This window comes from Lagopus leucura, unplaced genomic scaffold (assembly GCF_019238085.1).
Source record: "Lagopus leucura isolate 7727_CA_CO unplaced genomic scaffold, USGS_WTPT01 Super-Scaffold_100159, whole genome shotgun sequence".
NCBI classification, from domain to species: domain Eukaryota; kingdom Metazoa; phylum Chordata; class Aves; order Galliformes; family Phasianidae; genus Lagopus; species Lagopus leucura.
This window is the reverse complement of record NW_024962335.1, coordinates 22,316,617-22,341,529: the sequence shown is the minus strand read 5'-3', so window position 1 is coordinate 22,341,529 and position 24,913 is coordinate 22,316,617. Positions and strand designations below refer to the sequence as shown.

General features: G+C 42.2%; 1 protein-coding gene across 2 annotated transcripts in view; it reads left to right on the top strand.

Annotated features, from left to right (window-relative positions):
* NINJ2 (ninjurin 2) overlaps positions 1–24,653 on the top strand; it is a 44,181-nt gene extending 19,528 nt beyond the window's left edge. Inside the window, exons 2-4 of one of the 2 annotated variants that reach the window (XM_042889369.1) lie at positions 21,579–21,810; positions 22,571–22,755; positions 23,591–24,653. In XM_042889369.1, the coding sequence (XP_042745303.1) occupies positions 21,579–21,810; positions 22,571–22,734 (396 nt within the window). In that variant the 3' untranslated portion in view covers positions 22,735–22,755; positions 23,591–24,653. Of the gene's footprint in view, positions 1–21,560; positions 21,811–22,570; positions 22,756–23,590 lie in introns of both variants that reach the window. The other variant, XM_042889368.1, reaches the window with a different exon arrangement.
* The last annotated feature ends 260 nt before the right edge of the window (positions 24,654–24,913 follow it).

Genomic DNA, 24,913 nt, shown 5'->3' with positions numbered 1-24,913 from the left:
TTTATGATCTGTCTTGTAGCACTAGTAGCCATCTCTTACCCTGGAATAAAAATCCCCAACCCACTGCAGTGACTCTGCTAACATTCCAGTGACCTGACTATTCACAGGAACAGGGTATTTTTTGATAGCAACTCCTTCATTCTTCATTGTGCGGATCTGGATGGCCCACAGAGGCTGACATCATTTGACCACACACTGTAAGACACTAATCACTTGAGCTTTTGCCAGAGTAAAATATGATAAATGAGCACCAACCAAGATTTCTTTTGGAATCAGCATCAACTATATATGGTACTGTTCAGCAGTGGCATGCATTCAGTGCCTGCATGCATCTGGCTAGTAGGTTGCTTTTTGTTGTTTTTTTTTTATGGATACATTTGCCAAGATGAAAAATCAGAAAAAACGTAAACAATTTCCAGTGTATTTCCAACTGCTGAACTATGGTTTTCTGAACCACATTGTTGAGTAGTGAACTAAACTTAATGAATATTCTCTTGGGCTGCTATTCAAACAGTGACTCTCCATTTTCTTTTTTGTTTATGATCTGTAAATCACTAAATATTATCAAGTGGGGCTCTACACATGCACAATCTGGGTGCATTACAAAGCAAGTCACACTGGGCAGTTATTTCTTCCTCTCTAAGGGTTTGGAAACTTACCCTGGAACAATATTATAGTCTGCTTCGGAATGAAGAATACTCTAGAAACAAAAACTGTCCCTCTTTCCAACTATGTGCTGGTGTTGCTATTGCCAGTCTGACTTGAGTGTGACACACAGATATTTCACAGGAAAGGCTTTGGTGGTTTGGGGTTTCTTTTTTTTTTTTCTTATTTTGTTTGTTTTGATGATGAAATATTGAACAAGCTTTGTTAACGTTTTCTTGGAGCAATATAACATCTTGGCCAGAAGTTTTACCTTAAAAAAACAAACAAACAAACAAACAAAAAAACCAAAAAACAAACAAACAAAAAAACCCAACTTGGTACAGGATCACTTTCTATTAGAGAAAAAAGAAAAAAAAGACAGTTCCAGTACATATTTTCAAAGCTGTGTTGATTCAGCTAAAATATATATACGCTTTCCACCTAAATGTTTCAAAATGAAGCATTTCATCTTTTCACTTTGAAATGGCTGTCTCTTTTGGATTTGAGCGTCGTGGTATTTTATGTTACCAAAATATGTCAAGATTAGTTAAAACTTCCTCTGAACAGAATATAGATATTCCTTGTTGGGTCCCCCGCCTCCTCAGACTTTTCTTTCCCAGGCAGTTTTGAAATACTTTGCCACCATTCCAGATCAGAACAAAATAAACTGAATGTAACCAAGTAATCAGTGCGTATTACGCACTCTCCTCTGGGCCTGAGCCACACAAGGATGTGGATCAGTTACAGCTTTCTGCTGAAAAACTTGGCTCTTTGGCTGAGGCTACAGGGAGCTACACACTCAGCTTGGATGTTCTTGAGTTAATATTTCAGTGCCAGAGTTGGCCATCACAATGGTTATCTGTACTTACTGGATTTAGTAATCCTAGTGCTGTAAAACCCACTGAGCGTGTGGTCTTAGTAAATACAGCGCAAATTCCAAACTCTGCAGCAAGATATCTTGGATAAACATTTTATACCTATAATACACTCATTAATAAAGCAGGAGACTTCAGGTTTTGAGCGTGGCATGGAGAACTGAGATTTTCTGCATTCAGTAGGTTTCATTTTCCTGACCTTGGAAACAGAGAGGACGAGCAGAAAGCAGTCAGTTATGTGCCACGTATTTATTGATTACATAAAACTATTAGTTGAGATTTTCTCCTGTCAAATACAATGATCATAACTATACTGCAGGAAAGTCAATTATGGTTGTTAGAACAGGTAATTGAGGCTGTTACAAGCAAACCCCACAAAGAGTTGGAAATTTACAAGCCAAAACCAGCCAGTGCTCATGCAGTTCCAGCATGTACCAAGAATCAACCTCTTTCTAGTCTGTTCTCAAAAGATTAACTGATTCAAGCGCTGCTTTGGACAGTTTTGGTATGAAAGAGTGAAGCAGATTCTGGTTCAGAACTTAAGTCACATAGTGTCTATGTCTCTCACTGCTGACTTTTTGTGTAACTTCCAAATATTCAGATCTCTCTGTAGGCGTTTGTCATCTACAGGTTGGCGTGCCAGGATGAGCTGCAGCACAACAGTCAGATAGTATTTATATACCAGAGTTTGTGCTTCAAAGAAAGATGTCGCACCACATGCAATGTTATGCCATGAGCTCTGAAGTAATTACTCAGATCTTCATAACTCACTGCTATCTTCAAATTATCAGAAAGTTATTATGCTCATGGAGCCACACATGCAGCCCTCTGGTGCTCCTGATCATTCATACAGTTGAAAGGAAGGTCACACAGTGCTGAGGCCAAGAGCTGGGTGTAGCACTTTCAGGTGCTGTTCCATGCTTGCATGGTGCCGAAGTAACCATTACAGGGAAGACAAAACAGGAAGATTCTTCAGATGGTTCATAGAATCGAAGAGTCATTAGGGTTGGAAAAAAAACTCTAAGATCACCTGGTCCAACCATCATCCTATCCCCAGCATGCCCAGTAACCACGTCCCTCAGTGCCATATCTACCAGTTTCTTACGTGCCTCCAGGGACAGTGACTCCACTCTTCTCTGGGCAGCCTGTGCCAATGCACCACCACTCTTTCTGAGAAAACTTTTTTCCTAATATCCAACCTAACCGTCCCTGGCACAACCTAAGGCTGTTACATCTCCTATCATTTAAAACCCAGCTAGCCTGTCATACAGTTACAGTAGCATTAGTACAGCATCAAAGCCTTTCCCAAAAACCATTGAGCCATACATAATCCTGCTGATCCTCCATCTATATCTTTGGGATTTCATAGAAGTTAGGTGAATTAAGTCAATAAAATCTTTTGATGTCAGAACATGACGAGATCTGAATGATATTCTCCCTTCACTGTCTATTTAACTCTGTAGTTTATTTTCTTTTCAAGTCATGCTAGATTATTCGTAGAGAGGAAGATGATAAAAGATACGAATATGCTGGAGATGTTTTAGAATGTGTGCTGTTCTCTGACAGGAAGCTAGGCAAAAGCAAAGGAAAAGTCACTTCAGGGAAAATATGCCTTCCTCTTTTTTAAAATAATCCAATACTAACAGGAATGTGCATTACCATCGTCATGTGGCAAGGTCCTTCCTGGTTCTGGAATCCCTTAAACTTATGCTTTTTAAAAATATTAATATCCAGATCCCACAGAGCTGTTTGAATAGAGCTTATTACACAGTAAATTATTTAATTTAACGAGGTAATCTAACTATACCCCCATTGCAACAGATAGATAGAATAGTTGCTATATTAGCACCAAAACTCGCTGCAGTTTGCCACAGTACAGTAATGCATTTCAAAAGTTCAAGAGGAGTAACAGACATGAGTCCTTAGGGATCATTAAATTATTCAGTGTCACCTCCTGTGTAAGGCTGATGCTGTATCATTTTGCTTTTTCTGCACAGTTAGAGTAACTGGTCTTTGACTAGAGCATATAAGGTGTCACATTTTGATAAGGAAGTTTCAAAAGGTCGAGAATTTACTCCCTCTCTTGGCTAGTTACCTCACAGTCTTCATTTCTAATTTAAACTTCTGTAGATTCTGCTTCCTGCTGGAGGATTTAAATATGCATTCTCCAGCAACAATGCAAAGTTGCTTAGGGGTAGACTCTTCTACTTATTAAATCTGAATTAAGACTTCCTTTAAGGAAATCAGCTTCTTAAAAATGAATAGGGATCAGATCTTGTTCAGTTTGCTATTGGAAGACATTTTTCAGTATTTTCATGAATTTGTATGGATCTTTTCCTCTGTGCTCTCCAGATTTTCTGGATTTCTCAGCTAAAAGACAAGATGGCTTGCTTCTCAAGTTATTCCAGAATTAAACTAATGAATCTTATGAACACGGCCTTGCTCCTGTCATCACTACATGATGCCATGTCCTACATCAAGCTGATATTCAGCTCCATTTCCATTGGCATCCGTAAATCCAGTGCAGAATCTCAGTTGTATAGCTCTTAATGCTCATGAATCATATTTCTCTTGTATTGTACCTAGCCATTAATAAAAAGACCAGATAAGAAATTAATTATGGTTACCTTTATATACCATTTGAAGTCAAATCAATGCAAATTTCCCTGACAAATCTACCTGGCACGTGACTATGTTGATTAGAAACAAGATACCCATATTGCATCAACCGAGATTAGTTTCACCTTGTGACGCAGAAAGTTAAATGATCTTTTGCCTTCTCTATCCCTACAAATAAAATAAATACATTTTTTGTTGAAAAGTATTAGCCCTTACATACTCTCTTAGCCATAGTAGGTAGCCATATAGCCCACGTGCCTTCCATAACTGGTTACCTCTCATACATTTTGTTCTATTATAACATCTATTTGAGCCAGCTTTGGTCTCAAGAAATGACACAGACAAAAAGATTGAACTCTGTCAGCAGCTGTCAACAGGTTGATCCTAGCCTGAATAGTTCCAGCTCTAACACTCAACATCTGCGCCAAATCTAGCTATAGTACCAACTAATCCCAGCTACCAGGGAATGCCAATGGAATTGATAAAAGTCTCTAGAAGTCAAGCTACTAGGGCAGGAAACATATAAAGCAATAGATGTTTTCAAATATCTTACAAAATTATATACAAAAAAGGCCCTAAAAAACCAAACCTCACATTATACTTGCTACAATATAGCATATCCCTTTTCCTTCTCTAATAGTTGATTTCTCTATCAAGCTTTTGTACTATTTGCCTCTACTGTCAAACTGGGACATGAGTACCCAAGTTATCTTGCCTTGCTTTTGAATTACCTCTTCTTAAAATCTGCAGTTTTCCTTATTGAATAAAGGCTTGCTACAAGCTAGCAAGAGAAGACTACTCATTTCACATGGTTCTCCGCAGCTGGTGCTATCTAGGCATTCTGGTTGGTTTTTATTTCAGTTCTTTATGATTACTGCTTAACATCTTTCTTAGCAACCTGAGAGAGCTGCAAGGTACTTCTCCATTCCCATGAGGTATGGTTATATCAGATGGCTTCCTTCTAAATGCAGAGAAGAACTATTGAATATTTCTGCCTTTCCTGTTATCATTAAGACTTTCCCAATCTTCTGTTAGCAAGCAGGCTATGCTATTTTCAGGAGTCATTTTATTCCTGTTATCCTTTAAAATGCTTTACTGTCCTTAGGCTGTGAGATAAGGGCTTCTTTTGCTCCTGCTCAGGTCTTTCTCCTCTCTATATTTCCATGGTCTCCAATTTACGTAATTGCTGCCTCCTTCCTCTTTCTTCTCCTCACCCTTGTTTATTTGCTAGTTTTAATAGCTGCCTTTGCTTCCTCACTTAGTGAGGAAATGCCTCTAACCAAAGCAGTCTTTAATAATAATTTCATGATTGTGAATAAGTCATCAGTTAAAGTTTTCTAGAATAATTTCCAGTTTTCATTCACATTTCCCTGTTTAGATCCGTCCAAGTTTCTTTTCCCAAACACTTTCATTCATTCTTTTCATGGATGCTTTGGAAAATAAGTCATTTAGAAACACTCAGAACATTTGGAATGTGCCAGGACCAGGGTTCAATTCTTGTTCTGATTTAGTCTAAGTACTTAGCTACTAGCAGAAGTTGCTAGGCTTGTCATGGCACCCTATTTTCTAGGAATTAACCAACTCCACTCAGCTTGAAGGTACTGGGAATCTGTTAAGAAATGAAAAACTGCAGGGAAAATTAGATTACAAACACTACAAGTTCAAAGACATAATAAAATACTGAGTACTTAACTATACTAAACCTTTCATAAGCTTGCACGTTATTAATAGTAAAGATAATTAGATTGTGCTCGTAGTGAACTGTGTTGGATTGACAAGTTCAGAGGGAAAATGCTAAGCTATGAAACATTCCTTTGACAGATGTTTTGTGAGTTGGGTTTTTTGTTGTTGTTGTTTTGGTGTGTTCTTGGTGTTTTTTTTTGTTTGGTTGGTTGGTTTTTCTTAGTATATTAGTGAAGAAAATAGAATATGTAGCATTTCCAGCAAACTAAGAACAGGTAAATGATCTTGGCTAGTTGATGCTTTTCCTTCCTGTTAAGTGCTGTTTGAAAAGTATGGGGAAGCAAGGAGCAAACGTTCCTGATGATACAGTAGAAGTCTACCAGGACTGAAAAGGCAAATGATTATGAGATTAGGATCTCGTTCACAGCTGAAAATTGATTTAGCTAAGATGTTATGAATACAAAGCCTACCAACTTCACACAGGTAATTCTTGATATGCTTTGTTAGTGGATGAGTATGATAATGGAGAGCAGTAGGAGTATCTAACTATATATATACATACATGTGTGTATATACATACAAGTACACAGTTCCTAAATAGCTTTGTTATTCTCTCCTTAAATTAAATCTAGTGCAATAGCTGGAGGAGAGCGTGGGAAAAATGGGAAAATACTCTAGTAAACACTATACAAAGTTTGCTACAACACAGTAGCTTCACACTTGATTTTAGCACTGCTATTTATGAATTTATGAATAAAACAGGAACAAGTATGAATGGCATCAGCAAGAAATACTTAAGAATATGTGAAGGGCAAATTATGGCTTTTGTGTATGTAAAGGTCAGAGATATGTCAGAAGGAAGATGACCATTTAAAAGAAAATACTGATTAAACCCAGACATGCCTGCAATTACTTCAGACAATATAACTGATGCAATGGAGTGAGTTTTATATTTTATATGAGATGTTATGGGGGAAGTAATCCCATTGCAGGAACAAGAAGTGGATTTTTTTTTCCACCAAAGCAACTACTATCTATTAGCTCAGTTCTACATTTATAATCTTGGATAAGAAAGATTCAGTAACTACTGACTTCAGTTTTTGCCGGCCAAGGAGACCAGTAACTTAATTGATTAAACCCAACTTTCACTGGAGTCAACTTAGTTATCTTGAGAGCATAACGTTGAAATAACAGTGAAACTTCTCCCTCAGTTATGATGAAACCAAAGAAATTTTATCAGAAAAATGGTTTAACTGGAGACAGAGAATAGAGCTAGCTACTAAATATTTTACTATAGAAAATGATCTGGAACTTGCACAGTTCAGTGTGGCAACGTACTCATATTCTATGCTACTGGTGATTCTTTTAAGAAAATTAGGTCACTTCATTTCTTATTTTTAAGAAACATTAGTAAGGAGCATATATGGAGATTATACATCAGAGCTCGGGAGCAATGTGCTTCTTAATGCTATGGTTATTTCAAATTCTCCATAATTTGTTGGTTTTTTCTGACATCTAACAGATTTGTCAAACTGAAGTGCCCCAGACTTAGCCTAATGTTTATGTTTTTCTGTACTTGAATGCTAAATTAGAACTGTCATGTTGTCATCATTCCCTGTGAGGCACTGCTGCTTGGCTTTATTACTTCCTTTTCATTGCTGCTTTACATACTCCTTCAAATCATGAGAAAATTTACATCAGATACAAATTGGTTCAACACCCTCAACCCAGTTCCTGGGAAAGGCTCACTTCTGAAAAAATACCAAAATAATGGGTACCCTAGATGACTGTATTCTTATTCTCTACCTAGACTAACATAGATTTTTCATTACTTGACCTTCAATATTCATCTTTAAAACATAGCTTTAAAACTTCTAAGGAAAAATAATTATTGTGATGGGAGTCACACACTGCAATATGTTGCTCAGAGAGATTTTGGATGGTCCATCCATTTAATCCTTTTGCAGTAGTTCCCCAAAAAGCCAGGTGCTACTGTTGGCCTAGCTTTGAGCAGTTCTTTGGAGCACATGGTCTCCAAAGGCCATTCTAGCTCACATTACCCTCTTGCATATGAAAAAAAAAGTAAATATTTTTTAAAGTAGGAAAAAGAGAATGCTTATGAAACAAAAGACTACATTTTAAGTCTCCTGTTTAATATACATATCCTGACACAAGTGATTCTGTCAAGACCACTTGCTTCTCTAATAGTAACAGTGGAAAATGACAACTGGCTTTAATAACAGGAGCAAGACCGTATCACATTTTGATTTGAGTCCTGGCAATTTGAGTATTGGCAAGTGTGAGATGGTTTACTCTCATACTTCTGGTGCTATCTGGAGTACATCTGAAGCCTGGCAAGGTCACAAGTAGCAGCAGAAGTGCAATGAGAGCTCATGTGGAAGGCAATGCTGATGGGCGCTGAGGCTGAAAGCGTCAAATATGCATGCTGTTGCTTTGAGTTCTTCCATAAGACTGGCCACAGAAGCATTTTTCCCCTTGACAGAAATGCTGTTCTTCAGCATGTGAAATAATTATGAGATGAACATGAATTGAAAGTGCACTTCCTCTTGACCTACTTCCCAGGCAGGGAAGCAGAGCTGGATGCCCTCCTGGTTAGTAAGGTAAAATTATTACTCTGCATTCTCCAGACTCCACAAAAGCCTCTACTGTTTGGTTCCAACCACGTGGCTAATTATCATACCTCGTATGCAGTTTCTTCTAATGATTTCCTTCCATCTCTTGTCAACACCCAGGCTGACTGACCAAACTGGTTCCTTTGGAGAGAAGTGTACCTCTTCACCCCATCAATAAATGGGCTTCTAAACTGTAAAGGTAAACATTCACAGTGACAGTGTGAGCTGGTTTGGGAAAGTAGCACAACATGCCAGAGAGCTCCAGGATTGTGTGCACCTGAATTCTACCTCATTAAGTGAGCAGACATTTCTTTGTTCATAAGGTTTCAGAATGCATTGTTTGACTCCATCACAAAACCAATTACTATTCCATTAGTGCTGGGGCCCCAAATCTCCATGCATGAGTTCCACATCCACTCTCCCACACCCACAGGAACTGAGGGCTTAGAACAGATGGCAATACAACTGCTCTGACAGTGTGCTTGCATGAGGAAAGTAGGTTCTAACCTATTGCTTTTGATATATAGATCTCCTTGGCTCATCAGAGGCCTGCAGCACTCACTCTAGTGTCTGTAAAAATCGTAGAGAGGGTGTAGTACAGCTTTTGCTGGTATTTCAAAGGCACTGGCTATGCTGGCTTGGCACACTGGTGGGGGAAGCTGTTGGGTTTGGTCTTGGCCGGCTTTGGGTTTACAGGTGATACAGAGCTGGCCCTGTCCTCTTCTTGTGGAGCCACTCCTCAGCTTGTGCACCAAAAGTAACTGAACATGAGACTTAGTTTAGTGGGCAGTATTGGTGGTAAGTGAACAGTTAGACTAAAGGCCTTTTCCAACCTCAATGATTCTATGAAAAGGGAGAAACTGCTGGGATTTTCTAATCTGGATAAGCTTCCCACAAAGTAAGCAGTATACATAGAAAACAAAACTATTTGCCAATATGTTCAGTTTATTATTTTCCAAGATAAATGCCATAGTTATTTTGCTGTTGCTGGCTGTTATTGTGCCCAGGCATTGAGAACAAGGCATCAAAGGTATAAAGGAGAAAAGAAAGCTCAGCAACACAACAGATGTCGTGCTGTGAGATTCCTAAATTAGCACTGAGCTAAGTCTGTGCAGCCCCAATACCACGTTGGACTAGAAGCAGCAGAGAGCAGGGTGTTGCTAAATGATTGCTCAGTTAATCCATAACCTGAATGAACCACCCACAGATAAGTGAGAGCGGATGGTGTGTAAACTGCCAGAACACAGCCTCGATTCCAATTTCACAGGCAGCAGAGCTAATCATAACTCTGCAAGTCAAAGAAAACTGTGCCGGGGAAGAGTCTGATCAGGGATTTTCCCCAACCTCTATATATGACACTGAAGATTGTATCTTTTGCTGCTGTCTTCACCTGGGATGGATTGTGAATCAGCATACATAAATCACCTGCCAAACCCTCGAGTACGTCACTGATAAGATAATACAGAATCAAAAGTGCAAGTGTATATCAGCAGCTGGAGTGCATCTGACAGCACAGTCAGAGACAATGACCATTCCTGCAGTTGTTCCTGGACATGATTTGCTTTTCTCACCTCACTTTCCACATTAAGGTATGTTGCATCTGAGTGATGCAACCTCTCTGGATATATATATCAACTCTGGATATACAGCTGAGTTCTCTCAGCTCATCAGTGATGCTAATTTTGTTCAGTTTTGAGTATTTGTTGTCACTGCTATAATCCTAGACATAACCAAACTTCCCATAACTACCAGTTTGTCCAGAGATGAAGTTACAATTCCAGATTTCCCTATTATCAGTCTTTTGCTTTCCTCCATCCCCCATTTCCATGCATTGAGGCAATACATACCCCAGATGACACAGGTCTGTTCTCAGATTTTTAACAGAGAATCTGAGATTTATTCACAATAATCTGTTTCAAAGTCATTGCTTTGACTGTCAAAGCAAGCACAGCTGAATTGGGCACTGATTTTCTTATTTCTACAGTCTAATTAAATATATCTTAATTACTTATATTAGAGAAGATTGCCTCCGTAAACCCAGTTTGACTTGCAGAAGTGCTGAGTATGTGCCTAACCCCCCAAAGCCAATGGGAGCTCTTACTCAGTGCCCTGAGCACACCCCAGCACTGCCCCTGCATGTCTGCTCCTACTTCCCCGAGGGAGGTTAGCAGAGGCTCTCTGCCCCACAGCTGTCAGTAGAAGCACAGCTGGCCACGGAGGCATATGCATGTCAAAAAGGCCTTTCTCTGATGCTCTGGTTGCAGCCAGAAGGCTATTCCAGAGATATTTGCTTAAGTGTTGCTTCAGCTTTCTTCATGCAGGAGTGCTTCCAGTGACACCATAAGAGTATCTGTATAAGGAATCTCAGGGCTTCTGTCACTTGGGAGGTGGATGAAAAAAAGAGATCTCAGACTGCATCATTTTGAGAGGAAGCATTTTGATACCCGGTTGCCTGGAACAGCAGCCAAAGCCAAGTGGTGTAGCTGCAAAGTTCCCACTGGTAATACCAGACGTTCCAGCCCTATTAAGCTCATTGAAAGGAATAGCACTTCATTTAGTAGTTAGAAGAGACCACTGTTAATTATTGAAGTGAAGGAATTATAAGTCAGTTACTGCTTCCATGAGCTTCAGACAGAATACTGGACTGCATGGGCAACAGCAGTAAAGCCTGATGTGCCAAGATGGACCTGGCAGGACACCTTGGCTCCTCCAGCTAGGCAGGAATGGGCATTCTGACCTTCCACCTCACATATGTGCGCTCTCACAAGCATAACTTCAGCTACATGAGCTTTCTCAGCTGTCTATGAAGGCTTACTGTCATCATCTGGAAAGCCTGCATCACTTTCAAAGGCATAAAACCTTATTCTGTGGACACTTAATCTATTTTGAGATACCGTTCCCTTTCTTTCCTCTCTCAATCTAAGCTTTGTCATCTGTGTCTTGGGTTGCAAGGCAATGCATTATATATTCCTGCTCTTGACAGATTTGAGACTGGTAAACATTCACTATTTAAGACTATGTGAGAAAATTCACTTCAGAGAAGGACTCTTCTGGATCACTGCTCTGAAAAATGAAACAGCAGGATGAAGTTTATGCTTGCTTGTATTCTGCACAAGAGTTGCGCTGGATTTAAGTCACAGCTGGTTTTCTTTCTAAAACACTATTTAAGCTGACCTTTAGTATTGCTTTAACCTAAAACTGAAGAGCCACAGCAATAGCTGCGTGAGGAACTGAACCCGAAGCATAATACTTGCCCAAATCTACTGCAGCATCTTTCTGTACTGCAGGGAAGAGAAACTTAAGACTCCCAGAGGCTGCTATTGAAACTCAGTATGTAGTGTTAAAGCAGGAGAAACAGTCTTACCTGATGAGAAATTTTACTGGGATGATGTGTGCCAGGTGGTTGACATTCGATATTCAAAAGAAAACAATCTAGGGCTACAGCAACCATTAAAAAAAATAAATCAAATCTATTAAGAGCCAGTTCTACATGCATGACTGGCTTCTGAAGTAGCTCTTTTTACAGTGCTTCCCTCCTGGGCTTTGTTGTACGCATTACTCACAACAGTCTTCCAGCTACAACTCAGTCCAGGCTCTTATGTATAATTTTAGTACAAAAGAAAAAGCACCAAATGAATTCTAAAATAGATGATTGGTAGATGGAAGAGGAGAGAGTGTGCTCTGTATGTTTCTTCTGCTCTACAGCTCCCATACACTTCTTTTGCTGTGTGGATTCCTATGGCATCCTACCTTAAATGCATTACATGAGGCATCTTTGAAGCCCAAAGAACTGCAACTTTCTGAACTCTTTGCCCTCAGACTTCAATCCCTACACCGCAGCTATCAGAGAAGCTTCTATATTACATAGACACAAATATGGAGATTATAGTGCAAAAGTGCACTATCTAGGTAGCATATAAAACCTTTTAGTCATCATCATATCTGAATTCATAATCCACTGGAAAAATACTGATAGCGTAGGGTGGCTTATTGCACTGCCTCACATTTACAACTGAGCACCACCTGCTGGTTTCCTTGAGTCTCATTTAATTTAGCCATCTCTCCTGCAACACTCCTCCTCCCAGTAAAGGCTGAAATCAGATCCTAGCTTTTAGGAAGACAAGTTGATGGAAAAGGGGCTAGCTGATGTAAGGCAGGACCTAGAGATTTCAAAGCAGCGCTTCTGAACTCAGCGAGAAGACTCAACACAGGAAGGTGGAGGCAGCTGTGAGGGCACGGATGGAGCAAACATCAGAGGGGGGCAAGTATCTCCAGTGCCATGACATGGAGGGCAGTGGGGCAATAGCCCTCTTCTCTGCACCAGCTCCTTGGTCTCAAAGATCTATACAAAACAACTTCCAAGAGAAAAAAAAAACAACCCAAAACAGCAGAAGTTGTTTCCCTTTCTGCCAAATTCTAAAGTGTCTTTATTCACACTGTCGAGCACTTGCCTCATTCTCATTCACTTCCCTTGAAACACATGACTTTGCCTTGCCCTCTCCAGCACCTCATGGTTGAAATCCAAGATGTTGAGTTTCTTGTTGAGCCACTGACCTGGGGAGCCACCCAAGGGATCTATCATGAACTGCTTAATATGGATTGCAAAGGAGAATAACCATATCAGCTACTATTAGAAAAAAACAACAACAAGCGCAACCAACAATAAACCACTGATCCCATCTTCTGTTTTGCTGCTTTGTCTGATCTTACTTGAACTGATATGCTTTCAGAGTCACACTGGGGGAGTACAATTTAACCTTGCATTGCGAACTTAAGCTGAGATGGCTGAAGATAAATGCTTCATTTGTTCAACTTTTGATGAACCCAGTGGAAGTTGGATAGAGAAGTCTCAGTACCATTTTTTCAGAAGAGGGAGGTGTTAGTGGCCACTGGCTGCTTTAATGCTGACCTCTGCCTAACTGCATTTCACAATTTATGTGCAATATTACTGATATACTAATGGCCATATTAATAGCATCCTGTATTATTGATTGGCCTAACTTCAGCTTGGCTAGCTTTTACAGCACCATCAAACTGCACTGAAAGATGAAAAGGAAAAGGAAAAAACAGCCTCATCCTATGAATCCTTCTGTCAACATAGCAAGCTACAAACCCAAACAACAGGATGACTCCACCATTCAGATTTCTCTCTTGTCTTTCTGGTGAAAGCTAAACTTAATATTTCTAATTATTAAGGAAAATCTTCCTTTCTATAATCACTTAAAACTCCTCCCTGGGCTTTACTGTTCATCCTAAGGCACAGAGTCAGTCCAACTCTCAATTAAATTATTAACAGGAACAACAGATTCAAAGTTTCCCAACTCAGATGGCTCAAGCCGTTAAACCTGTATAAAGCAACATGATACTAGAAGCACTGATCTCAGATTTTCTTTCTGACTACCAGGGATTTGTGAAGATGCTGTGTTGGATCTCTCCCTCGGTCCTCACAAAGGAAGTGCTCCTATGGTGGCTCTACCAGCTGTGACCCCAGGTCTATGGTTCCCAGTGCCTTCTAGTGATAAGTCCTTGCCCAGGAACACCAGCTCCCCAACAAGAAGCAAGTCTTGGCAGGGCCTTGGACGTGCAATGTTGTTAGAAATCTTACTGGGTTTGTGTAGTTCTGCACTTAATGCACACCAAGGGGTCTGGAGAAGTTGCTGGGGAAGGAACTAAGGCTGAAGGAATGGATTCATCCTGCAAAGGCACTTGGTTCATCTCAAAATTACCCTTTTTTAAAATCATAGAATGGTTTGGGTTGGAAAGGACCTTTAAGATCATCCAGTTCCACTCACCTGCTATAGGCAGGGACACCTCCCTCTAGACCAGGTTGCTCAAAGCCCCATCCGGCCTGGCCTTGAACACCTCCAAGGAGGGGGCATTCTCAGTCTCATTGGGCAACTTGTTCCAATGTCTCACCACCCTCATAGTAAAGAATTTCTTCCTAATATCTAGACTAAATCCACCCTTTTCCAGTTCAAAGCCATTTTCCCTTGTCCTGTTGCTACCTGCCCTTATAAAAAGTCCCTCCCCAGCTTTCCTGTAGGCCCCCTTCAAGTACTGGAAAACGACTATAAGGTCTCCTTGGAGCCTTTTCTCCTCCATGCTGAAAAGCCCCAGCTCTCTCAGCCTGTCCTTGTAGGGGAGGTGCTCCAGCCCTCAATCACCAGTTGTTAGATTTAGTCTTTTAGATTAGACTGTTCTTACAACAACCTACTGATGAGATGCTTTTGGTGCCTTCTGATTCAAGGCCATTCTACCTCAAGGTGTGTGCTTCATATTTCTGTCACGTTGCCAAAAAACAACCAACCAGATTCTGGCATAAAATTCACCCTAACCTGATTTTCCATTGGTTCGGATACACCCAATATCTATTAGTAATTAACATGCGTAAATTCTCTGCAGAAGTTAGCTGTCAACCTTAAAATAAAGCTAAAATTCTAGAGAAACACCTTACCTATTAATCTTTGGTAGAGTCAGAATAACAGGCTTAGACAAAGACGAGAGCTCCATTGTGCTAGCCACTGTACACATAAGAGGAGTAGTTTTCTTGTACTGGAGAGATCTTAATATATGAGAAGAGTGAGGGTAAACATGTGAATAAAACTAAGAGCCCATAACCATAATTATGCAATAGCTGAGACACATGATAGTTCTCCAGCCAGCCTCAGAGAGATGCCATGAATGTGCTCTGAGGTGCTCCCACGCACACAAGTGAACACACAACCATGCTCTATCCCAGCACAGTACCTTGTGTCCTCTCCAGGTCACCCACAGCTCCAGCCCTGGCAAGGCAGCAGTCTTCCTTGGCACAGCAGGCTCCCAGCAAGAGGCAACCCTGCAAGCCAGAGCTTAATGGAAGGGCGTTAATGCTAATTGAATCTGAACAGCCACAGCCATGCATCACCTCGCATTTTCTCGTGTTAAAATGCAACAGCCATTTGTTGAAACATCCCTAATGCATTTAAAAGTCTTCCCGGAGACAGCTGATGTTATTTCTAAGTGTGACAGCCAAGTGCAGACCTGAGGTGCTGCTCTGCAGCTCTCGCTGCCCACTGCTGGAGACAAGTATCTCTCCCTGCAACCCAGGTACCAGCTCACTATTTTCTGCATTCAGTACTTGGTTTGGCCAGCATTGACACAAAACCACAACCAGACGTATCCAAACAATTAGGATTAGGAGGTTATGAAAGTTTAGATTGGCAACAGCACCTTTTTTATTTCCTTTCCTCCTGGTGGGCAAAAGGCCTCAGTTGGCACACAACTCAGCATGCCAGTTCTGAACAAAATCTGCAGATTCAGCCCTTTCTGATCCAGAGATTGGTTCAATTTCCTGGCAGAGAAGGAAGCTGCGTCTGGCAGACTTGGAAGAAAGAGAATAGTATGCACCCAGGTGAGACCAAGTCAGCAGGGAGTGTTTGGAGACACTGGGAGCACTGCAGTAGGAGGCAGAGACACTGACCCAAAGGACAAAGATGTTCTGAGTGTTAGCCCATGAAACTGGAAAAATGCTTTGTGGGTGAAAAAACCTTATAAATAATAGAGAGACAAAAATCCCTGAGTTGCACTGTTTATAGATATGATTTCATCACCTCTGCTGTGTTGAAACCCTCGGTCACATTCTCCCCTCTTTCTACCCAGATGATCACAGCTCCATTTCTCTGGCAGAGCCCCGAGCACTCAAGGTGACCAGAGGCATGCGTCAAAACCTGGAGATGAACCCAAGCTCCAAAGGGGCTTACAGGGAGGTTTAACTGTAAAACACTAAGTAAAGCTTCCTAGCAGTAAAACAAGTCACCTCTCTACTTTAATCAACTTCACTGGCTTTCCTGAATGAGGAATGTAACTCATGTGTGTATTATATAACAAATGCAGGAGCGTATCACACTACTATAGTAGATGCTCATATGTAAATGATCTCTAGGGAAAGAGCTCACAGATCATCCTGAGTTGGAAGTGACCCCAAGTTGGAAGTACTGAGTCCAATTCCTGGCTCCACACAGCACCACCCAAAAAAATCAGACCCTACATGCGAGAGCACTGTTCAGAGGTGGCCTTCATTATTTTATAGTCAGAGAAACGAAGATCAGGGGAAAACAAGCAGAATGCCCTAAGCCACATAGCAAGGCAGAGATGCACAGATGAGGCTTTCCACCATGAAAATTAGTGTTGGCTCGTTGCTGGGGTAGTTCTGAATAGTTGCAGGTCACTGTGCCAACATATCACAAGAGAACCTTATTTGTGCTTGTCCTATTCCAGTAGTTTTACCTCTGGGCATCTGCTAGGAACCAGAGTCAGAGGGGAGCTGGCCCTTTGATCTGACCCTGCACAGCTATCAGTCTGTTCCCCCAGTTTCAGAAATAAGCCTGACCCACAGCAAAAGGTGCAGACACCCTTCAACGTGGAAGAAGTTCAGATTTAAGACCTCCCCCAAGAAACGCTTAAGAATCAAAATGATTGATGCAAACACATTTGCTCTTTGGATCTGGCTGCAGACTGAGATCTGGCCCAGCTTTTCTTAATATTTTAGGCCATAAGCCATCCAGCTTGGGGATTTATTCATCTTAACATGTTTAGCTTTGTAAGCACAATGCAGTAGTTACTGTTGTGCCTCCCGGCTGCTCTTCCATTTTTTATGAACTCATTTTCTCTGCTAACCTACTTTCCCCCCCACACACTCTTCCTGTAAAGCTGTTTTTAGCCTTCTCTTGCGTTCTCTTTTTCTCCTCCCAAGCACCAGGAGGAATCTGCTCTGGATGCTAAACACAAGTGACTTGAAGAGGCTCCAGCACCAATATCCTGGCTTTGGAAATAATTGTTGCTGCTGATCGCATCGCATGCATTCAATGAGCTGTTCTCCCTCTGCTACACACTCCCACCCAATTGCTTCTGTTCAGCAGCCAGGGACCATGCATTAGCACAGCACAGTTGCTGGTGCCACAAAATGTTTATGCTCCCCAAACCCACCCACTGCTCCCGAGCTATGGATGAAGACTCCTCTAACACTGCCCTTCCAAGTAGCCAGAGGAATAGGCAGGAAAAGAAAACTTGTCTTCCATTCCAGCTCTGCCCTGCAGCCTGCCGATTCCTGGATCCCCTCAATTCAGTATCATAAATACACTTAACGAGGGAGTTTAATATAGGTTTGGTCAGACATTTATTTGTGCAGTACGTGATTTATGCTGCCCTGTAGCACAGGCAGTGGCAGATTCAAGGAACTCACCATACAGCTGTGCCAAAGGGAGAAAAGTGGAGGGAGGAAGGAGACAGCACCCCAAGTGAAGGAAAGGAGCTTGATAACTCAGAACAAATATGTGAAGGATAAGGAGAGAGGCACAATGTGGGGAAAAGCAAAGAAGAAAATTGAGGGAGAGGATGAAAGGAGAGAGCAGGAGCAGAACAGAAGGATGCAGGCAGTTTGGGTCCCACAGGATAAGTGAGATGAGAACTGGGAGAGGCAGCTCAATACACACGTGCCTGATGCGACAAGCAGGTCTCTGCAGGCTGCAAGTGCTGCAACCAGGCAGGAGGCACAGCCCTGCTGCTGTGTCAGCCGGAGGGCAAGGGCTGGGACAGGCTCTCATGGGGCTCTGCTGCCTCGTGATTCCCCTCCTCCTCTCCTCTGTTGCCAGCCAGCAGTTAGGTTTCACTGCTGGCCTTCCAAGCTCCTGTATGGAGTTGTAGCAGGAATGCAGTGCCAGCATTGGAGCTGGGTAAAGGAGAGGCTCTGAATCATAGAAATATAAAGGTTGGAATAGACCATAAGATCATCCAGTCCAAACATCCTCCTACCACCAAAAACCACGTCCCCCAGTACCACACCTGCACAGTTCTTGAACACCTTCAGGGACAGTGACTCCACCACCTCCCTGCGCAGCCTGTGCCACTGCAGCACCACTCCTTCTAAGAAGTTTTTCCTAAGATCCAACCTGAGCCTCCCCTAGAGCAACTGGATGCCATTTCCTGTCATCCTATCTGCTGACAGCCTCACCAACTGTACATTCACAACTTCACCTGTATCAGTATCCCACCTGGCTTGTATGTGGGTGTGCAGTGAGATATAGGAGGTGAACGAAGCAAGTGGAGTAGCAAATAACTGCGCCCTCAGAAATGCTGGTTGAGAGCATCTCTTCACGTTCTGCCTGTAGAAAGGAAACTGGGAACCGCTCCTACTTTGTGAGAAAATGAGTTTGTGCTTTAACCTTCAGCAACCAATGTTTACAGAGTGCTCTGAAGGCTGCCAACCAGCAAATCCTGTGGAAAAATACCCTGGACAGTGAACCCGGATTTGCCCTAGTGCCCATTGCCCTATTTATGTCTCTGTTCTGCTGCTTATCAGCTGTGATCCCTGCAGCATGCACAGCCTGCGTTCAAGCCTCTGTTTCCTTTGGCATTCTCCAGCATTTCCCTTGGAATCGATGGGCAATAAGGGCTTCTCCTCAGACATCCCCTGCTGCCAAAGCATTCCCATAAAGAGGATTATCGTTCATGTTTCTCAATCCCATGTCATCCTACTGTCTCTTCCAGCCTGCCCTCCCCTAGAAAAGGGGCACAAGACCCATGAGGCACACAGAGTTGCAGTTAGATCTGCTCTTTTTTCCCCCTCTCCTTTGAAAAAGGCTCAGTAGAAACTGTCCAAGCAACTCTATCCAGTTTCTCACGGCAGGTAAAGGGGGCTGAGGCTCAAGTGGAGGGAAAGGTTTGATTCAAGTCAGAAGCTCCTGATATGATTAATCTTCACATAAGCAACCAGGAACAGATGCCTCAGCCTCCTCGTGCCAGTCACTTGTTTGACAAAGGCTTTGTCTGATTTGTAGGGAGTCCTTGTTCTCACATCCTTCATTCCTCATTAAGGAGATAAATTGTCAATGCTCAGCACTGTAATGCTGCCGGGCAAAAGGCTGACTTCAGAAACGAGGAGTACACTAGAAGGGATCAAGTTCCAAACCTTGCACATAGGTAGGTAGGTAGTGCTCTGCTTTGACAGGCTCATGTGATCTTAGCCAGCTGAGAGGGTGTAGCACCTACATCCAGGACTTGAAGACATCCCCAGGATCAAACCTTCTGCTGGCTTCCTTGTCCCAGACATAAGATACCTCTGTTCTGCTGCCCCAGACATCACTGGATCATTTGGGGTGGAAGAAACCCTTAAAGATCATCCAGTCCAATTCTCCTGCAGTGAACAGGGACATCAAACAAGCCCTGAACCCACACATTCTGTCTTAGAATCCTTATTGGCTCCCCAGTCTTACATTTTCTTTCTAGCATCCTTTACCTCTTGTCTTACCCAACAAAGGAACACAGACCTTACAGAAAAGCCTCTTAATAACAGCAGCCTCAGTGTCAGAAAACACAAGAATTACATGCTTTAAGCTAGCAAAACAGCCCTGCAGCTCAAAAACAACGGAAGAGGCAGTCTGTTTTTGTTGCCATATCCTCAGGTGAACAGAACTGTCCCCTTTCTCACTACGAGGAAAGGGGGATGCAGCTCAATAGGAGGAAGCACTCCCCTACCCCTAAGCTGGCCTCTCCTTAGGGAGCCACACTTCTCAGTTGTTCAGGCCAGACACAGTCCTCCTCTTTCTGTTGCACATCTTTTTCACACAAGGAGATCTACAACTGTCTTCTGAAATACAGCCCCACTGCAGCCCCATGTCCACACAACACTCTCCCAGGTTTACTGGTCCTGCCCAGGGCAGAAGCCAGAAGTTCCCAGAGATGCACAAGGAGACCAGAGACAGCAGCACAGTTCGAAAGCCATAATTTCTCTTCACTTCTGCCTGGGGAAAAGCGCACATCCTAAACTGTATCTAATACAAAATGAAGAAAGCAGCACTCAGTTTGATGCGGGTACATCCCTACTGCCAGTACACATCTAGAGGAACCTCTTCCACACTCCATTGAACAAGAGAGGCCTCCTCCTGTCCTTTGCTCTGTATTTATAGAGTTATCCATCAGCCACTGGTGAGGGCAAGGCTGCCAGCCATCACTGACAACTGAGATGAGACTGATTGCCAAGACTGAAGCCTGTCTGCTACATGGACAAGTTGTTTTTCATTCTCCTTGAGAAAGAAGATCACAGCTTGCAGATGTATCTAAACCTTTTCTCATCTGAGGATGGTAGAGAAAAGGCCAGTGGCTAAAAGCAGCCAGATGACCTACACCTTGTAATGAGACAACCCACACCTTGTAAATACCAGCTTCCCTCCACTGATGAGACACATAACATAACTTTAAACACATAAGTGATTAAAATTAGGTGTGATGAATCCCACCCCATGTCTCCATCTTGGTGACTAATGTATTGAATAGCGCCCATGGTTTCAAGAAAAAATATGGATTGTCACATCTGCTCTGGTACATTATCTAAGACAGCAACCAGAAAAAAGTGTTCAGAGACAGCTCTTCTCAGTGGTGTGCACAAATAGGACAAGAAATGATGGCCTAAAACTTGAACACAGGAAGTTCCACACAAACATTGTCAAAGAACTTCTTTGTGGTATGGGTAACAGAGCACTGGAGCAGGTTGCCCAGAGAGGTTGTAGAGTCTCTTTCTGTGGAGATAATTCAAGACTTGTCTGAATGCCTACTTGTGTGAACTATCATAAAGAACCTGCATTGGCAGGGGGGGTTGAGTCTCTATTTCTTGAGGTCCCTTCCAACCCCTGCCGTCGTGATTCTGTAATACAAAGCCCAGCCATCAACAGTCCTTTGAGCATCAAACCCAGAAAGAAGATTTCTCTCTAATCCCCCTGAAGTCTGGGGTTTGTCTGTACCCTGAAGGAAGAGAATTTAATAATGCTTATAAAATCCCTTGCTCTGGGTAATCTATGCTATCATAGCACTGGACAAGCTTGTTTTCCACAAGAACACTATTTTTCTAACCTTGCTGAGCTCTTGATCGCCATAAGTGTTCTTGATCACCATAAATGTTTTGTGCCTATTAACACCACAAGATGACTGTGAGGGAAAACTGGGTACTCTTGGCAGGTTTTAAAACAGCAAGCTTTAACTCTTTCCCAGCTTTCTGGATAGCCCTCATAGGAATGGAGCAGCTTGCCTGACATGGACAGACCCATCAGCTTAGTGGTTGTATCAGGTCTTGCAGTTTCTCTTGTCTCCCCAGGGCATGAATCCTCATCTGCGGACTAATGGGCCAATGAACATCAACCATTATGCAACGAAGAAGAGCGTGGCAGAGAGTATGCTGGATGTGGCACTGTTCATGGCAAATGTCACACAGCTCAAAGCCGTGCTGGAGCAGGGGACTTCTTTCCAGTACTACACCACCCTCATCGTGCTCATCAGCATCTCCCTCTTCTTCCAGGTGGTGATTGGGATCCTTCTCATCATCACTGGTAAGGTAGCCACTGAGATGTACACATCACTACAGAGTACTGCTGGCATGGGGATGGAAGGGAGAAGCCCCTTGCCCCAAAAAATTCTCCCGTCCACAGTCAGGGCTCTGGGAAGGTTGGAAGCAGCTCAACACTGGTGATGCAGGTCTGCACTACTGCATCATCAAATCACCTAGGTTGAGAAGGACCTTCCAGATCATCAAGTCCAACTGTCAACCTGACCTACTGAATCCCATCACTAATCCATGCCTTTTAGCATCACAAGGCATGTCCCTTCACACAGCGCCTGCAAATAATACGTTTCAGCTTCAGCTTTCACCTCACCCAAGCTGGGGCCTGACAGAAAAAAATGCAGGCAGTGATATTCCCTATATTACACCGACATTTAACCAATCCCCCAGTTCTCCCAGTGCCACATAGATAGTACGTTAACAGTGTTTCAGAAAGGCTTGCCCAGTGTTTTATCTGAAATAGGAGTTCCTACACCTCAGCCTCAGACATATGTCCAGTATTAAAGTGAGCAGAATACTACCTTTTCCTGTACACTGTAGCTGTTTTCTTTATCTGGGGCATGAGATCTGAGGCAGCAGGAAATCCCGGGGTATGTTCTTTCCTATGTTCCATGCGCCTTTCCATGGGTATCATGGAATTTTGCCAGGAAGGGAGGGCTTGCAGGGATTTATGGACTTGGAGTCAAGACACAAGTGACCTTTTGGTTTTTTTTTTTTTTTTTTTTTTTTTTTTTCACTGAATCACACAGCTCGTTTGAACCTGAATGATGTGGCAAAACAACCCCGCCTAAATATACTCAACAATGCTGCAACAGCTCTCATCTTCATCACAGTCATCATCAATATCTTCATCACGGCCTTTGGGGTGCAGAAGACCGGCCTCTACCCTACTAGGAATTTTCGACCTTATTAAGTCAAGGGGAAGTGGAGTCAGGTAAGAAAAGGGTGAGCCCCATCACTGCCAGTCCTTGCAGGAGCCTTTGAAAGCATCATTGCAAGGAGGAGAAGCAGAAGGCAATGCTGCACAAATTCACAAAGGCTCTCCAGAGCCATGTTGGTATCTTGTGGGCATTTGAAGTCACTGAACAAATTCAGAGAAGGAAGATTCATTTTCTAAGTCTATAAAGAACAAACACCAAACACTCCAACTGCTGGTATTCATCACCAGCAAGCAGTTCTGTTCTCAGAAGACTGCAGATCTGAGGCAGGTGCAACAGCAGCTGTGATTGGGAGCTGTGTTTGGGAAATAAAATGAGATGCATGGGGAGATACCTGAAGATGGCAGCACTATCTGAGAAAGGGAAGGTGTTGGGGGGCAGTGGGGAAAAGGGCTCTTTACAATGGTCAGTGCAGTTGGCAGAGCTCATTTTAAGAAGCTAACTCGAGAGTGCCTTGTTCCTGAGATCCAACCAAATGCTTGGGTTCAGACATCAGGTCAGATGAGATCAAGGTGCTTTAGGTCAAGAAGCAAAGTTCCTGTTTCCTTACTTATCCTGCAGTGTGTAAACACAGCTTAAGAGGAATATAATAGGGCAACAGCAAGCAAAAAAAGCTTGACAGACCCATGATACTTAGTGTGAAGGCCAAAAGCCTCCATAAAACACTGCTGGCTTGAGATCTAAAAGGGTGGGAATGCTGAGGCTGGCAGCCCCCACCTGTGGCGTGGCCATGGTGCCAAGTGACCCACTATGCTCCAAGTGCCTCTCTCTGCCTGTGCAACATGGAGAAGTTTGCCACAGCCTTACCGTCATTCCTTCTCTTTCCTGCAGGATCTGAACAGCACAACCAGTGGGGAAAGCTCTCCTTGATGTTTTGAATGATCTCAGCAGGATCCCAGCAAAGAATCCAGAGAACAGAGCTAAACTTTCAAAATTGTACTTGTTTTGTGGCATACCTGCCCCTTAACTATAAGGCTTATGCAGTTCTGCAGGGGTGAAGATTTCCATTGCTTTTCAAAGCTAGAGCAAATTTTGCAGCAATCTCTAGAGAAAGCTGCAGAAACAGCAGCAGGTACATAATTTCAAAGCACAGTTCTCTAAACCTCTTACTGCAGCTGCCTGCCTCACATAGTGAATATTGGCTCATTTTGTAGAGAAGAGTGAACAGTGTACTTGGTAGGACAAACAAATATAAGATATTCAGCTTCTTAAACATGATTTGCTATATCTATATATAGATAGCAATGCTGATTAGTAGTTTACCTTTCAGATGGAGGAATGGCTCTCTCAAACTGAAGGAAATTATAATGAGACAATAGGAAAGTATGCATGTCAACATAGCTAAAGAGAGATCAAATATTTTCCTAATTGTTTAAAAATAAAATGAAACGAGAAACAGTTATGAAAACAATCAGGTATTTCCAGTATTAAGAAATTAACAGTGACAGAAAATAGGTATTGTATTCTGATGTCATCAATAGGGGTGTATAAGGAGTGCTGACTGAGCATCCTAACAAAAGGTAGGAGAGAAACATTACACATGAGACACTCTGGGCTAATTGCCATGATAACACATGACAAATGTGTAGGGTATTACTGTATAAGTTACCATTTTAATTTAAGGTGTTATCACTAACATCAATGTTGTAAATATGTGATCTCCATATTGACAACACTAGGAACTCTTTTTAAAGAAAGATCTTTCCAGTACAAGTCTTTGAATTGAAGATTTTTCAGATTTTCTTTAAGTAGTAAACACTTTGGATCCTAGATTTTTATAAGTCTGCAGTCACAGTAATCGAGATTTTAACAGCCTGGTGTAAGCCTACTTAAGCAACGAAATGCTTTTCTGATTATTAAATGTTTGGCTTTTTTTTTTTTTTTTCATTCTATAGCAGAATGAGTCTGACTATTTCATTTTGCAGATTCTTACCAAAACTGAGAAGGAAATGTCATGAGAAAGTCCACACATCAGTCTTCAGGAGCAACTCAGAGTGACTGACACTTTGAAAAACAGATATAAGTAGGTTTCTTTTACATTCCATACCTGTCTTCAAAGAACTAAGTTTGTCTTTAAGAGGTGGTGACTTTTTCTGGAAATAGTGCAGATGACCTTGCTAACAACAGCACGTGGGTGAGACTACAGGCCCACAT